Source organism: Phytophthora cinnamomi, assembly GCF_018691715.1.
Source record: "Phytophthora cinnamomi strain GKB4 chromosome Unknown Contig102, whole genome shotgun sequence".
NCBI classification, from domain to species: domain Eukaryota; phylum Oomycota; class Peronosporomycetes; order Peronosporales; family Peronosporaceae; genus Phytophthora; species Phytophthora cinnamomi.
Window position 1 is genome coordinate 16,700 of NW_027151035.1, and position 16,643 is coordinate 33,342.

The following is a 16,643-nucleotide window of genomic DNA, read 5'->3' on the forward strand; positions in this document are numbered from 1 at the left end:
GCGTACGCTTGACCATTATTTTGCTGTTGCGGACGTCGATCCGACGTGCTATTGTTTTTCTGCTGGTTGCGCCAATGGAGGTCATTATTTTGGCGGTTGCCACGTTCGTGACTGCGATTACTATGTGAACCCGGGTTTCGGTGGTCCCCATGGCGAGTTTTGCGCTCATCTCTCTTCGCCCCACATCTACGACCGTCACCTTTGAGCTTGTACAGTAGTCGCTTCATGCGGTCAGTTTCCACTACATAGTCGGTTGCATCGTCGGAGACCGATGACAGCAGCGTGGGCGCTAACTCGGGACACGCGTTGTTCCCGAATATCTCCATGACCATCTTGGTCTGATCACCTTCCATGAGGCTCTCAATGAAGTTCAGGTATTCCAGGTAGTCATGCCATGAGTCACCTTCTCGCTTGTGGCACTGCATCTTCGTGCTGAGTTCTAGTTGACTTAGCTTACAGCCAAACTCTGCACGCATCGCGCGCTTCACATCTGAATACGGCATGCTGATACCATCATGGCGGTGCTGCCACTCCGAGATCTTCATGTGATAATACCTGGACGCCTTCCCCTCGAGGAAGTTGACAATCACCGATGCTTTGATGTCATCGGTCCATGTAGATCCGTTCACGAGCTCCTCCGTCCTAATTGCGTGCTCGAACTCGTGGATGAAATTCTCGAAGCCAGCTCCTAGTCCAGGGTATACCTCGTTTCCCTTGAAGTTTGAGCAGCGTATGTCCTTGATTTTAGGATTCTTAGGAGATGGAGGCGCAGTTTCCATGCTAGTATCTGACATGGAGGGGGCACGGGGCGCTCTCGTCGCGAGTTGCTTTTTCAACTCTGCAAGTTCGGACTGCAGTTGAAGGATTAGGTGCAGTTGGTCGTGTTCCTCCATCGTCTCTTGGTCCGAGGGGTCGAAGTGCCGGTCGTCTGGTAGACCTAAGCGAGTATTCCGTCGGGTTACGTGTTCTTCGTCAGCGTCGTCAGCACCTCGTGCCTCCGAGTATTCTTCAAGGTCTTCGTGATCGCCACGCGAGTCTTCGAAGTCTTCACTGGTCGCGGCAGAAGGCGAGCCAGTTGGGCTCATAACCTGAAGGGAGCTCACTTCATCCTGAACAAGGTTGCTACTTGTAGTGGTGCCTCGCACCAGGTATATTTCGGAATGAATTAGTTTGGATGTTTGCTAGAAAAGCTGGGCTAGCCTAGTATGCATGAGTAGTTTCGTCTTTTGTAGCTGGAGGGGTCGCTGTAGTCGTCGCAGGTCGTTATCGTCGCCACTGCACTCATCGCAGGTGGCGCCAGCACTTGCGATGTCCAACAGAGTAACCGAAGTTACACCACCTACCGAAATCTTCCAACTCTGCTCACACACCGCGGTGGCGAAAGCTTGCTTTACGCGATGGCGATGAGTGAAACGCAACAAGTCAATCGTTGAAACTCGTTCGACTGTAGGATTAAGAATCTCAATTCTTGCTTCAAATCGTTCAGCTAGGTCCGGTAATGCAAGCGTAATGGAGCAATTGGCAACGTACACAAACGACAGAACTTACGCACGCACTTCCAAGTGGTTTGGTAGCATTGCCGTTGCGACAGCAGAAGCATCAGTGACACATCAAGGATCCCTCAGTGTGTACGTATGCTTGGATGGTAGGCGAATGGTCTTCTATTAAATAGAAGGCCAAACATAAAAACCACAATTTGTGTGGGTTTTATGTTTTTTATCCTATAGAAGCCTGCAGTTAGGCGGTCTTGAGTAGAATTCGCCTTTCGTGTGGTTCTTGTACTTCACGGGCTTTGCCCGAATGCTGCAAGTGCTGGGCTGTCCGCTCGAGGTAGGACTTCATTGGGCTTTGGGTCGATGAATTGCCAGCTGAGTGAAACTCGTATGCTGTTGTCGTGGTAGCCTTGGCTAGACATCTGGTCGCTTCAAGTGCGGCCAGCCACGGCTTGCCTCATTGGACGGCGAAGAATTTGCAGAGGACTTGATCGTAGAGGAGTGTGCTGACGTATGTGAACATTTCTCTCATCACTGTAGGTAGACCACATAAACTCAGCATGCAGTCTTTATTTGGTTGCGTCTTCCTGTTGCGGGAAACGAGGCTCTGTCGCGAGCAAGATCCGTATCAACGACCTTATCATGTACAGTTCTAATGGAGGATGAAGTCGGTGTCCGAGAGAGAGTCTCTCTGGGAAGGAGGTGCCGGCGGGGAATTCCTCGCGACACGTCTTTGACATGGCAAGCTCTATCCAGCCAAACTCTTGGAATCCAACTTGGATGAGCTGAGCTCGCTGCAAAGTCTGTGCTTTTATAATAGAGGATACGGCGTTGAAGATGGGTCGATTTGAAATGTAGCGACTAGACGATTCGTAGCGTGTGTAGCAGAGTTTTGCTCAAATCATTCCATAGGACAATGAGAAAGCGGGATGGGCGGAGTGTTACCCTGTACATATTAATTCGAGGGGGTTATCGTTCGAGATTAACCAACAACCCTGCAACGCTGCTACATATTTGTGCCGGTGCATCACTTCAGCGACAAGGGCTTTGGTGTCCACTCCTTCCTTCACCTCGCCAATACTCCAGCTCACTTTCATTCTTGCTCTCAGCACACCAAGCACCTTCATCCACACTTCATCAACTCGCGCCGTAACATGAAGGTCTTCGCCGCCGCTACCATCATCGCCGCCTCCGCACTCATCACTACCAACGTCGCCGCTGACGGAGCCGAGGGAGCACCGTGGGGATACAAGGCTAACGATACCAGCATGGCCGCGCCCGACCAGTGGGCTGAGCACTACCCGACGTGCGGCGGCCAGCGCCAGTCGCCCATCGACATCGTGACGACGGTCGGCTGCACGTCCGAGAAGCGCTCGCTGACCTTCAGCGGCTCGTGCGCCGACTTCAACGTGTCACAGTCGGACGAGTCGTTCACGGCGAGCGTGAACGGCGGCTCGTGCGCGGTGAGTGCCAATGGCGCGTCGTACGACATGCGGCAGTTCCACATGCACGTGCCGTCGGAGCACACTCTGGACGGCCAATACTTGGGCGGCGAGGTGCACTTCGTGCACAGCAACGCGGACAGCTCTGCGATGCTGGTGACGGGCGTGTTCTTCAAGGCCGTGGAGGGCCAGAGCGACCCGTGGGTGGTCTCCGTGCTGGACGCGCTCGACAAGGTGAGCGCGAATGCGACGGCGTCGGCGAGTCTGACGCCGTACGCCGACCTGGTGAACAAGGCCGCGGACGCGCAGGGCGTGTTCAACTACGCCGGCAGCCTGACGACACCCGCGTGCAGCGAGATCGTGGACTGGTGGGTGGTGAAGAAACCCGTGGACGCGTCGACGGCCGACCTGGCGCGCCTGCAGTCCCAGCTGCGCGAGCTACACATCACGGACGACGGCAAGAACGCGCGTCCGGTGCAATCCCTGAACGGCCGCGTTGTGACGGCGTTGCTGTAGAGATTGTATATTGTATACTTCAGTTTTTTTAAGTGTTGAAACGAAATACTAAGATAGGAAAGGTTTGTTAGGCCTGGTGATCGGTATGCATTGAATTGTAGGTACATTCGATACATTTTCGATAATACTGTGTTGCTTAGAGATAGATATTCACTACTTGCAGAAAGATAACCATATGTCTGAGTTGGTAAGAAAAGTTATTTTTTGCGTATTACAATATGTTTACTTTATACAGCAAACGTAGATCCTGGATGTGTACAACAGCTGTTTATTCAATAATATATGTATGCTATTAATATAGACACGCTAACCAATACCAGCACAACGACATCAATACCCCCCCCCCCCCCCCCCCCTCAGCAGCAGCAACAGCAACATCAATCTTCTGGGAGAAGAAGCTATATTGCCCCTTTTTGTTTGAAGTTGTTGCCTACTTGCGTGCAGAAAGTATACCAGAAAAAAAAGCCTGGTCCAGGCCGGGAACCATAGGCGGCTCAAACACATAGGCCATGCAACATTCACTAACCCTACATCAGTGTACAATAGCTATGTACACGCATGTGTACAGTATGTATTCAAATTAACTGTCAAACCTACAGCAGCGCCGTCACAACGCGGCCGTTCAGGGATTGCACCGGACGCGCGTTCTTGCCGTCGTCCGTGATGTGTAGCTCGCGCAGCTGGGACTGCAGGCGCGCCAGGTCGGCCGTCGACGCGTCCACGGGTTTCTTCACCACCCACCAGTCCACGATCTCGCTGCACGCGGGTGTCGTCAGGCTGCCGGCGTAGTTGAACACGCCCTGCGCGTCCGCGGCCTTGTTCACCAGGTCGGCGTACGGCGTCAGACTCGCCGACGCCGTCGCATTCGCGCTCACCTTGTCGAGCGCGTCCAGCACGGAGACCACCCACGGGTCGCTCTGGCCCTCCACGGCCTTGAAGAACACGCCCGTCACCAGCATCGCAGAGCTGTCCGCGTTGCTGTGCACGAAGTGCACCTCGCCGCCCAAGTATTGGCCGTCCAGAGTGTGCTCCGACGGCACGTGCATGTGGAACTGCCGCATGTCGTACGACGCGCCATTGGCACTCACCGCGCACGAGCCGCCGTTCACGCTCGCCGTGAACGACTCGTCCGACTGCGACACGTTGAAGTCGGCGCACGAGCCGCTGAAGGTCAGCGAGCGCTTCTCGGACGTGTGGCCGGTCGTCGCCACGATGTCGATGGGCGACTGGCGCTGGCCGCCGCACGTTGGGTAGTGCTCAGCCCACTGGTCGGGCGCGGCCATGCTGGTATCGTTAGCCTTGTATCCCCACGGTGCTCCCTCGGCTCCGTCAGCGGCGACGTTGGTAGTGGTGAGTGCGGAGGCGGCGATGATGGTAGCGGCGGCGGCGAAGACCTTCATGTTACGGCGCGAGTTGATGAAGTGTGGATGAAGGTGCTTGGTGTGTTGAGAGCAAGATTGGAAATGAGGTCTCTGTACTCGATTGAGTTGGAAAGTTGGTTTTCCGCAATAGTCGGTACGTCGATGTCGGACAGAGTTGCATGCCTCAGTTCATGCATGCAAATGCTGCTGCTGCAGATCGCGGTTAGTCCGAGCAAGAATCTTGCCAGACCCCGTGATCGATTAACACAGCCGCTTACTCCTTCTCTGCGACAACGAACTGTCGACAGAGGTTTTGGGGACGCAACAACGGAGACCAAACCGAGTACATGTAGTCAAGGAAACTTGGTTGCGGCGCCTTTGTCCAACGCTCGTATTAATTAATATCCACCTACTAAGCCGTGCTAAAGCACGGAGAAGCTCAGGATTTTACCATGAAGTTCTGCTTCTAAGCTACACAGCCTCTCTGTTTCTGGCAGTGTCTCTTGTGTTCGCGTGAATGGGCGATACCGCAGTTGGTGGTTGTGGTCGCGAACATCACCGCTGACACCAAAAGAGCCGCCTACCTTGCTCAGCAAGCGCAAAAGAAAGTAAGTTTGGCTCACATTGCACCGGGATAGCCCAGCGCCTTCTGCTGCGCCACGCTGCGCGGACGGCCAGCCCGAGCCACCGCCTTGTACGGAGACACTCCCAGGATATTGATGTTGTTGCGCACGGAGATCAATGTCGTGTTCTAGTACTCGCGCGGGGCTAGGATCTCCGTGCCGTTCCCGTAGTTGGCGTCCGTGCGGCCGCCCATGAAGTCGATGGTCACGTTGTTGGCGGCGTCGTCGAGGGCCACCTGGCCCGCCAGCTCGATCCGATCGGCCGACGACAGCGTCGGGTACGACTCCTTCACGGGCTCCAGCGCGGGAATGATCTTGTCCACACCGGCGTTCACCGGCCAGTTCTTCTGCGGCGAGAAGCAGCGTGGCGTTGCTGGGACCTGGCAAGAAAGCCTAGATAGCTGAGTCCTGAGACGCGTTGCAGCGACTTGGCGAGACAGCCTGGATAGCTAGCTGGGTCCTGAGACGGCTGCTCATAGCCACGCAATTATGGCGTTGCTGGGACTTGGCAACAAGAACATAGATAGCTGGGCCTGGAGACGCCTGCTTGCAGCTACGGGTGCACGGGGGATCATATACGACCGAACAACGTAGCCTCGGTTAGGGAGCATGGAATCGTAGGATTGTACTAACTGAGAATGGCATTGATCTATTTGTAGTCGGGCGGATATCTACTGCCTGGTCTCATAATTTGAGCCCCTCATTAAAGTTAAGGCTAAATGACTACAAACAACGTCCAGATTATCTTGTCACGCGAATGTCGCCCCTAAAGGACTCAGGCAACACGCACTGGATAATATACTATCCGCCCATGTATAAAACCTAACAGGTTCGTCCCGATACATTATTCTTTTGTCATCTTATAAGAGAATCAGGGATCTGTATTTATATAGGGACTAGTACGCGCACTTGTATCACCCCAACTACTCTGGATAAAATCCAGGAACTATGGAGTCAACAAGCACTGCTTACGCGGATCGTGAATTACAAGAACCGCTCCTGTCAGAAAACTTGGCGTTGCACAAATTACTCACTCCAATGATCAAATCGTTAACAAAGCTGCTGACGCACTTCAACATCGCACAGACATATGCTGCTGCATCATTGATGCATGTGCGCGCCCCTCAAAACAGCCGAAATGTCCACCTCATTTCGACGCCGCTCGCGATCTCGGGAGCGGCTCGTACCGGTTCTGCTTCGAGGAGATTCACTGCTTCGGGAGCAACCTGAGGGGGCCAATATCCTCGTCAACTGGCACCTGTGTCAAGCATGTCGGGGTGAAACTTCAACCGTAGATTGCAATGCTCGACGCCCACCGCCAATGACGACAAAGCGAGGATTTGCTGATAATTTTGCTCTGTGAGAACGAATGCGGGTCCAGCAGTTGAATACGGACGAATCTTGGCGCTGTCAGCGACGATGCATAGGGGTGAGCATAGCCATTCGAGTCGTTCAGTTGACGATTATCGATCTGAGATCGAACACCCAAGCACACCTTGTGCCACACAAAGGCCAGGCATCGTACTGTACCGTACTCCGGTGTCGATTCGAAGACCCCAGTGGTGTAACTACGTCGAGATAACCCGGCGCTTAGACGTCAAGTGCAGTGCATATTGGCGCGCGCGCGATTATTAGGCCAGCGACTCCATTACACCAGCACTGAGCCACGAACGACCCGGACTCTGGGCTTGATCCGGGGGAAACGGGATTCGCAATCGTGGAAATCCAGGACGTGCGATGCACAGGCAACAGATCGCTTCCCTCAACGCACATGTGGGTGATTCTCTTTTGAATTGTAGAAACATGTATAATAGAACTCCTCTCTTTTGAGCTGTAGGCGCACAACCAGCTGCGACTACACGTACATGTATTAAAATATTAATACCAGTTGCGCGCGGCTGCATCGTGGGAAAGCACTGGCTTATAGACGCTATATGACGCCTTGTTTAGCTTTGAAGTCGCTCCGTAGTGATCTTCGTCGAATTCGCTTCGGGACAACCTCTGCAGCTGCCCGATAGAAACAACGCGAAACAGCCATTATGTTGATCTTGTGGTGGTGGTGGGTATTTTCCTCCGTCCTCCGTCCACCTCTGTCGACCCCACCGTAGACGGCGGCGGCATCACATCAAAAAACCAAATATAAAAGATCAAGACACGAATGTGGGAGTACGTGTAACTAATATCGTAGTTCGAAATAATATGTTTTAATGGTTGGTAATGCAAAAACTCAATAATCACTTTTGCAAATTTAATATTGTTCAATGAATTACAAATAAAGCATAAATTCAATAATTACACATTTGACAATAATGGGGGATGGCTACAATTATTGTGGCTATTCAGGTTGATGAGATCCAGATATTTGGGCGAAGCCCCCTATAATCCAGTCTTTTTTACGTCTTTTTACAGGGCAAAGTATAAGTTCTCAAAATCGGTTAGGGTTTCTATCTATCATAGGACTTCCTGGGGCCCAAAACCGTGAAATATACCTGGGTTTAATAACCAATCAGTATGCGTGCAGTATGACAGAGAGTGGACAACACTTAAGGATCCCCTAGACTACCGGCCAAAATGTCGTTAACACGAGGGTTATTTTTAGCGTGGTGGAGCGCTATCCCTGCGGACATCCTCAGAATTAGTTTGAAGTGTGGGTAATCGTGGGAAAATAACATAATTAGCTGCGTCAGCGTCCCCTCCGTCACACCTTTTTGCCAGGCAGTCATGTCTGTTTTACTGGCTGATGCGCTTAAACAGACTGCAAATGACTCTGGTGGCCTGTGAGGTGTTATGCGTAAAAAGTCGGATCTCGTAAAAAGCTTTGAGGCAACCGTGCTCAACGGTGCGCGACCTGGCGATTCGGCGGTGCACGGGCTATGCGACCAAATGGATATCCATTCGGACATGTCGATGCGCACAATAGACCCGATCCGATTACAATGGCAGTAGTGGGCAGACTAAAACGATAGATAGATAGATATAAAAGCTATTTCGATGGAGTACATGTATTTGGTGCATCAGTGGTAAGCTTATGCATGCGCCTGCGTCGCTTGACAGGTATTTTAGACGCGCTGATGCTAGCTCGATCCACTTGCGGCGTAGGCCAAGGACTGTTCGATGGGTAAGTCATGCATTCAATTTTCCGTTCGGCGGAGGCTCCGTCATCCCATTTGACTGAACATGTCGATATGACGTGTCCTTCGTGTTCAGTCTGTACTACTTTTTCAGCTTGAATGTGATCTGACTTGGCTAGCTAGATGAATCAGTGGGAACGTTTTGCTTGCTTGTTCAGATGTGCTGCTGTTCCCGCGCGGGTGAGTAGGTGCAGGCTTTGACGAAGGCGCTCACTCATCGAGTATCGCATTCAAGGTGAGCCGTATCTATCGCTTGGTTAGCTATAGTATGTGTTCGGCTTCAATTGATATTGCGTCTTCAGCTGCTGCTCCTCGGAGGAATAAACATGTTCGTGCAACTAAGGATCTTACGCTGAGAAAGATTGAACTGACGTGGTTAGGAGTGTTTGACGCGGAGGTCGTGGGAAGAAAAATGAAGATGATACAAGCACATTGTTGGGCTTTGGGGAAGCATGATTTTGACTTATATTGCACGACGATGTCCGCTTACGATGACGTTCACTTCCGATTCTTCCCTGAAGAACACCCCCCGATCTACTCGACTTTTGAAACTCCCCCGATGGCTGCTGACCTCCTCGATCGCATTCGTGACGCAGTTCTCTCCGTCAACAAGAACTAGCGGTCACCAACTATTTCACGCGTGTCGAGGATATTCGTGATTTCATCACGGATCACGCGCCGACCGCTGGGGTGGAGCTAACGGTCAAGTTGACCTGTTTTAGCGCTGAGAGACTTACGACCGACAACGAAACACGGGTTACGCTTGTCGACTTCCTTGCCCATGCGTCGTTCGAGAATGTTCGCAAGGATTTGGCGGACCTCAATGCCGTCAACAGGAAGGACTTCATCGCTCATGTGACGGTCTGGGATGCAAAGAAGCGCATCGGGTCTCCTAGATCGCCTCCCATGCAGTTCCGTCCTGGAGCTGTTTGCGAATTTAAACAAGTTCACAATGTGACGTTTTATGCCGACGTCCCGAAGGGACGCATCCAGATGGAAGAAGGTGAGACGGATCGCGCCGTGGAGCGTGCTGCCCCAGTCCGCAAGCGCAAAAGCTCTCGTGAGCCAGCAGGACACGCGTTTAAGGCGCGATCCTTGGAAATGGAGCTGGACGACGACGGCGAGAATGCTGACGAAGACAACGGCAATGGTGGTAGCGCCGGTTCTGCCATTACGGATCATACCAAGCGGCAGTAGAATCATGCCGAAAAAACAGGCTCTGATGGATCGGGTTTTGGAACGCGATAGTTCGGCACGATGGAGTCATACGCGATGGAAACGCTCGTGAGTAAGTCGAGTAGTCAAAGCAGATAACATTTGACATCTAACAATGCCTGTGGAACCAGCTTTTTGAGAATCGCTCCGTTTTGCAAGCTCTCATTGAGTATGAGCTGATTGTCGAGAACTGCTATCCCTTTCGAGCTCGGCGCGTTCTCAGCCAGGTATTCGTGCGAGATGGAGTGGAATTGTGGATAGCTAGCTCACGTTCTGATGCTGTAAAATCTGTAGGATGAAATTCCGGTTTGTAGGTGTTCGGCCCTACTAAACCCATCGGATGCATGCGAAACCGGTTGCGAAAATCGAGCGGTAAGATTATAACTGTATGTGGGCTTAATCATCCTCTCCTCGGTGTTTGTGTTTGATGTAGAGACTCACTTGCCAACGATCCCGTTAAATGACGATGAAGCACAACAACTTGTGGTAGGGCAAAATGAGATTAACCAACCCACAAAAGAATTCGAGTCTTGTGCGCCTGACACAAACGATAACACTCAGATGGCCTCACAATCTAAGGCTAAAAATGCTACCGTGTGTTGTTCTGAATCGAGCACATGTACAGCAAACACTGGCAGCGATCACGAGTCTGACGCTGACCACTGCAGCGAATTTAGCCATCCACCCGATCCACTCAACCAACTAGTTGAAAGTTTTGAGCTAGAGAGAAATGGTAGCGATACTCAAACCGAGTTGGAGTGAATTGTTGAGGCTGAAAACTTGACTAGCAACACGGCGCAATATTCCGTGCGAGAAATTCAACGATACACAGATCCAATTGACGAGTGCAATACAAAACTACTCATGAAAAGCTGTTTCCCTACACTGTTCCCAAATGGAGAAGGTGGCTATAATCCGATAGACGAGGAAGAGAGGGCTCACAAGTTCCAGCTGACCGATTTCTGTGCGCCCTTGATGAAGTCACGTGACCGTCGCTACGTTATACATGGAACCTTTAAATTTTTCAGTCTCACTCTTATTCAGCGACGCCAGATCGATGGGTTAATTCCTCAGGTAGGTGGTGATGGTGATCGCAGTACGGAAAATGAAAATGATGACGAAGGAGAAACTGACAGAGATACTTCTAAAGCAATACAGTTGTTAGAATCTCTAAAGCCATATTTTCGCGTTGTACGCGGTAGTGGACTCTATTGGGCTAACATTCGGGACAAACTTATGTCAATGATCGGCAGTCAAGCACATCGACATCAAGTACCATCACATCCGCGAGTCCTTCCGTCAAGGTTCCCAACTTTTTTCTTACTTTGAGTGCAGCTGATACAATTTGGCCGGAGTGTTTTAAGGCGTGCGACCCTTCATTAACGCTCGATGAATGCCGTCATTTGCCGTCCAAGACCAGACGGCGATATCTGAACGAAAACCCTGACGTTGCAGCTCGTGTTTTTCATCTTCGGTTCCAGGCTTTTATGGATAATGTGGCTGGGAGAAATTGAGGAGTTATTTTGGCGAGTAGAGTTCCAGCAGCGTGGTTCGCCACATATCCATGCTCTTTTGTGGATCAAACCCTCGCCTGATGTAATCGAGCTCTCGAGTACTGAACAAGGTAGGCATGAGTTAGCGGCGTTTGTCGACCAGAGTATATCGGTACTATCAAAGTCCCTGCAAAATCTCGAATCGTGCTCCTGCACTACATGCTGCTCTCAAAAAGACGCACACGTTGATATCTTAGCAATGCGTCCCCCTGTCCACGGGACTGGTGAGTGGGAACGTGACCTATCTCGATTGGTTCAGCGTGTTCAACAACATATTTGTTACCCTGGTGCTCCTTGTAGAAAAAAGAGCAGCGACTGTAGATTCGGGTATCCTAAAGCCTTACAATCTTGCACGGAAATCGACGCAGCAATTGCGTCTGACGGAACCCCCTCCCTCACTGTTAAGCTCAAGCGTGAGGTACCAACTATTAACAACTTTACCCCAGCTGTGCTCCAAGAAGCGATTTATATTTTACCCCGTGAGCTTCGGCTACATGGAAAATCTAGATCCGTCACTAAAGTCAAAGTTTTACGACAAAAAATGAGATGCTATCGCGTAGAAAAGGACGAACTTCGGGACTTTGTTCAGCTAGCAAGCATACCTGAGCCCGATATTCGCCTGGAGCCAAATGAGCGTGCGTATATGGCGCGACCTGTGGTTACTCAGTTTGACTCTATGAGTTTTGCGAAGTTCGTTGAGGGGTTCGATATCGTTGATGAAATCAGTAGCTTGAGATCCACCCAAGACCATTAGGAAGGACCGATGGCAGTGAATACATAACGAAACGACCAAAGGCACAAGTTATTCGCATGTCACCATGGATAGCCCCCGACGTCTCAAATCCTAACTTCTGCTATGCAGAATTATTTCTTCATTCCCCTTGGCGATCTCTAGACGAGCTACCTCCGACTGACGACGACTGCATCGCCGAGTTTGTCGCCGCCCAGAAAAAAAAACTTGGACAACGAACTGCTAGCACATACAAATTCAAAAATTGCGCGGCAGCATAATTTAGAGCTGTTGAAGCGAGCAAATACTCTACAAGTACTTGAACGCCTCCCTCCTTCCGAGTATGTGTTTGTAGATACAACGGATGAGCCTTCTGCTCTGTCTCCTGTCATTGAAAGTGATTCACCGGTTAGTAGCCAGCAGCCGGAGTGGAGACCAAAACATCAGTATTCACCTGAGGATGTTGTACGGGTTCGAAAATTTATCAAAGAAACTGTAAAACCATGGCTGAGGGAAAAAACTTCGCTTACGAGACGTAATATTGTTGGTGGTAGTGTATATAGGTATCCGGTAGGTATGGAAGACGGCAATTCTGATAGAACGGAGATAATGGCGGAATCACAGTGGGTACCATTTTCACTAGCAATGCACCAATCTCGTGCGCGACGGAAAGCTAGCCTAGAAAGCACAGAATGTCACCCCCTTCAGATAATTATTAGTGGAGAAGGATGCTCAGGAAAGAGCTGGTTAATTGAACACATTGTCCGTGATGTTCACTACGTGTTTAGCCAGGATAGTACTCACCACGCGACTCAGCGTTTTTGCTCCTGGCGCCCAAGGCACCGCGGCGTTTAACATCAATGGCCAGACACTATGTTCAGCCCTCGGATTTGCTTCGTTCACTCGATCTGCCTTTTCCGTTCCATATACTCCGCGCACAACCCAGAAAACTGGACCCGCAAAAATAAACAAACTACAGCAACGCTACAAAGACGTTCATTTAGTCGTGATACACGAATTCAGCGTCATTTCATGTGGGATGCTTTACTGGATCGATGAACGGATGCGTGAAATTTGGCCTAGCCACCGCCACCTACCGTTTGGTGGACGCGATGTAATTTTTGCTGGAGACTCCGCTCAACTCGATCCTGTCGTGCCGTACTCCCTCTCGACTCCGATGCATAAAATTGCGAATGAAATCCATCGTAACGGAAATTCCCGATTAATACCCTCTACCCAAATAGTACCCTCTCAGAGTAACCCGGTAGTAACCCTACAGTAACTCACGTACCCTACCCTGCTCTGATGACCAGTCATCTTGTTACACCTCACTTCACTGACAGCAACACTGTCATTAACTCAGTCTCTGCTGCTGGGTTTGCAGACAGCTACCTGGACTGGCATGTTGCGAAGCACGACGTGTATGGTGAGCAATTCTGTACAAGCTGGGAAGCCGCTGACGAGGGCCACGAGGATATGGACGACTTTAACCTGGACGAGCTGCACGACGCTCTTGATGATGCTGCACTGATCGACGAGTAAGCTAAGGTAGCGATGTAACCTTTTGGTAATACAGAGTAACCTTTCGAGATTTTGTGAGGGGTACTATTAAATAGTGCCCGGGGTATTATTCCGTAATTTCCGTTAAATGTAACGGGGTTACACGTACAAGTGGCTACAAGCCACTTGTGAATTTAACAGATAGGATATCTGTTAAAGTTTTAGATACTTCCTCACCTTGGTGTATGCCACACCAATGGATACATTGAAGTGGGCCACCACAACGAGTGGTCCACACCTACCCAAAGATCATATTGGTAGAAAGCAGCATCTTTCTACCAATTAGAGACATGCATATTAGCGGGGCTCTGACAGCCAGCCGCTGCCAACCCCTTTCATAGATGATAAACAGTTTTAGCAGTTCTAGGAGGAAGATCAATTTACAAACAAATACAGTTCTCATTTTACCTTCAACTAGCTACTTGGAGTCTTGTCTAAGTTAAATTATATTTGTGTATTCAAATATAATTAACCTAAGTTATTACCAAGTACTTACGCTTCCTCGTACACGTAGCGCGACGTGTAAGCTAAAGTAGTGAGTCAAGTTAGAACCACTACACCTGGTAGCACTTTGTAGTCCGTCCAACGACCGACTGCTTGACGTTCGTACGCGGTGTACGAACGCGGAGCCGAGAACCCCATGAGCACGGAGGTGCCCATGGAGAGCTCCAATACGCCTGCAACGCATGTTGCACGCGCAGACTGCCCCCACCTGTCTGACCCAGAGTGGGAAGCCCTCCAACGACTGTCAACAGTCATTGGAGAAGCGGCGATAGCTACGATGCTGCGTACGCTATCGCCGACGGAGCAACATGGTGTTGCTCTGGGGTTCATCATGAAGGAGCAGCGTGATGCTGCTTCCTCAGTGACGGCGTCGTCACGGACGACACCGCGTGCTCAATCATTGAAATTGAGCGTAAGCAATTACGTGGGAAGAGAGGGCGAGCCTCTCGTCCGGTGGCTTGTCGAGCTCGACACAGCCATAGCGGCTCAACGCATCGTCGACCCGTTGTCGAAGGTCGCGTTCGCCATGTCCTGCCTTGGCGGACGCGCAAGGAGTTGGACGTACGGACGCCGACTCTCCGATCCTACGTGCTTCAGCACGTACGAAATATTCAAAGAGGAGCTCAGACAAGCGTTTGAGCCCCCGCAAAACGAGTTCCGGTCGAGGGCGGAGTTCCTCGACCTTCAGCAGGGTAAGCATGACGTCCATGCTTACGCGCAGCGCGCACGATATTTGGTATCAAATATCGTGACTAACCCGATTGACGAGGCGACCAAGGTCGTCACGTTCATGAAGGGGCTTAGAGATGGGCCTGTGAAGACCTATCTCTTCCGAGAGTACCCGAGTACTCTCGAAGCTGCGATTACTCTTGCCATGCAAGAAGAGTTTAGCCTGCGGCAGGCTAAACTGCATGTGAACGTGCCGAGGCCGCAACCGCGCCCGGTAGCGAGGCCGGGAGGTCCAGAACCAATGGACCTCTCGAATGCAACAACTGCTGGTTACCAGCAGCAGGGAGGTAACGTGCGATGCTTCCGTTGCGGAAGGATCGGTCACTTTGTACGGGAGTGCACAGCTCCCATGCCCCCTGGAGGTGGCCGTCGTGGCGACGTTAGGCATCGCCGCGGACCAACAAAAAACGCGAACATCCAGTAGGCGCGGGGCGCCCTACTGGTAATGCAGTCGCGCGTGCCGACATCGGGCACGCGACACTGAGGACTGCAGCCCCCATTGAGACCAGCTCTCACTGCAAGAAACAAGATGACATGCCGAACCTAGTCATCTTGAAGGTTTACTCGAAGAGAGCGAGTGACTCTCTTCGAGCTTTGGTAGATTCAGGCGCGTCGAACAACTTTGTTCGACTACGAAGCCTGCCGAGACTTGACTTCGAGGAGGTAAATGTATCTCGAAGTCTTCTGGAGGTACGACTGGCAACAGGTGCCATCGTGAAGACCGAGAAGCGCGTCGTAAACGTGCGCTTCTCGTACAAACAACGAGTGTTTGTCGAACACTTTATCGTCCTGAACCTGGACGATAAGTTCGACGTGGTAATGGGCCTGCCGTGGCTTGCACGGCATGATCCGGTAATAGACTGGAAGAAGCGCACGCTCGTGCGCTTCGGACGCGACAGCGGAACAGAGAGCGATGGCCCTGTTACCGCAGCGCACGCACCAACAGGTGCGCGCGGCTCACCAGTCAAGACAGCGCTTAATGCTGCTGTCCCGGAGTGCCCAAGGAGTGCGCGAGGGCGCGCAAAAGTGAGACCCACGTCGGCAACGCTGCCGATGTCGGAAGAAAAAGATGTGTTGGTTCCGGGAACCAACACCCACGTTCAAGCGTGTAAGGGGCAATACCTGACTCGAAAAGGTCAGGTCGACGACGACGCGTCGGCTCCCGGAGCCGACGCACCCTCGGTCACGAGGGGCTCCGCCAATGAATGGCGTCGAGGTGACGAAGGCGTGTCAACTCGGGGAGTTGACGCTGCAAACAGTGCGGACGGTTGCAAACGTACCGCACTGACGCAATTTGCATGCTGTCGTGCAGCCGGGCTGCACGACGAAGCGCCATGCGATCAAGCCGGGCTTGATACCGCGCGCCCGCGGACAGGGTCCGCCGGCGAACAACTGTCCACGGCCGGGCCTGGACCAGAAGAACAACTGTGCGGAGCCCGGCTCCGCACAACAAGAAGACGACGCAAGCGGAGAACGCTGCACCAGTCTCGGTTCGGGACCGAGATGCCACGAGAACAGTCTGCTGAGCAGACTGAGGCGGTGACGCCGGATGTCGAGACGTTAAGCGTCTTGACGCGCACCGATACTGGATTCCAGTATCGTGAGATGGAACTCGCTAGTCCTCCGACGACGGCGTCGGAGTTGACTTCGCTTCCAGCCATGAGCTGGAAGCGCTTCACGCGCGACTTGCATGATGGACGCATCGAACAAGTCTGCGTTCTTTCGGACAGCGAAAGAACGGAGAGCGAGAGCGAAGAGCTGAGGCAGCTCTTCATGGGGAGTACCA

The 16,643-nt window shown here is 51.8% G+C and overlaps 4 protein-coding genes across 4 annotated transcripts; 2 read left to right on the plus strand and 2 right to left on the minus strand.

Moving 5' to 3' along the window:
• Window positions 1-2,647: 2,647 nt before the first annotated feature.
• IUM83_07818 (Carbonic anhydrase) lies at window positions 2,648-3,451 on the plus strand (the record flags this gene model as incomplete). The annotated part of the gene is made up of 1 exon (XM_067932145.1): window positions 2,648-3,451. The coding sequence occupies one exon, from the start codon at window positions 2,648-2,650 to the stop codon at window positions 3,449-3,451; it is 804 nt and encodes a 267-aa protein (XP_067782956.1).
• A 593-nt stretch (window positions 3,452-4,044) lies between these two features.
• Window positions 4,045-4,851, minus strand: IUM83_07819 (Carbonic anhydrase; the record flags this gene model as incomplete). Its single annotated transcript, XM_067932146.1, has 1 exon — window positions 4,045-4,851. The coding sequence occupies one exon, from the start codon at window positions 4,849-4,851 to the stop codon at window positions 4,045-4,047; it is 807 nt and encodes a 268-aa protein (XP_067782957.1).
• Window positions 4,852-5,563: 712 nt separating this feature from the next.
• IUM83_07820 (Catalase/peroxidase HPI) lies at window positions 5,564-9,421 on the minus strand (the record flags this gene model as incomplete). The annotated part of the gene is made up of 2 exons (XM_067932147.1): window positions 5,564-5,815; window positions 9,386-9,421. 2 exons carry the CDS (start codon window positions 9,419-9,421, stop codon window positions 5,564-5,566), a joined length of 288 nt encoding a protein of 95 aa, XP_067783106.1.
• Window positions 9,422-9,472: 51 nt separating this feature from the next.
• Window positions 9,473-13,606, plus strand: IUM83_07821 (Proline rich antigen 2; the record flags this gene model as incomplete). Its single annotated transcript, XM_067932148.1, has 2 exons — window positions 9,473-9,719; window positions 13,449-13,606. The coding sequence occupies 2 exons, from the start codon at window positions 9,473-9,475 to the stop codon at window positions 13,604-13,606; spliced, it is 405 nt and encodes a 134-aa protein (XP_067783046.1).
• Window positions 13,607-16,643: the final 3,037 nt, after the last annotated feature.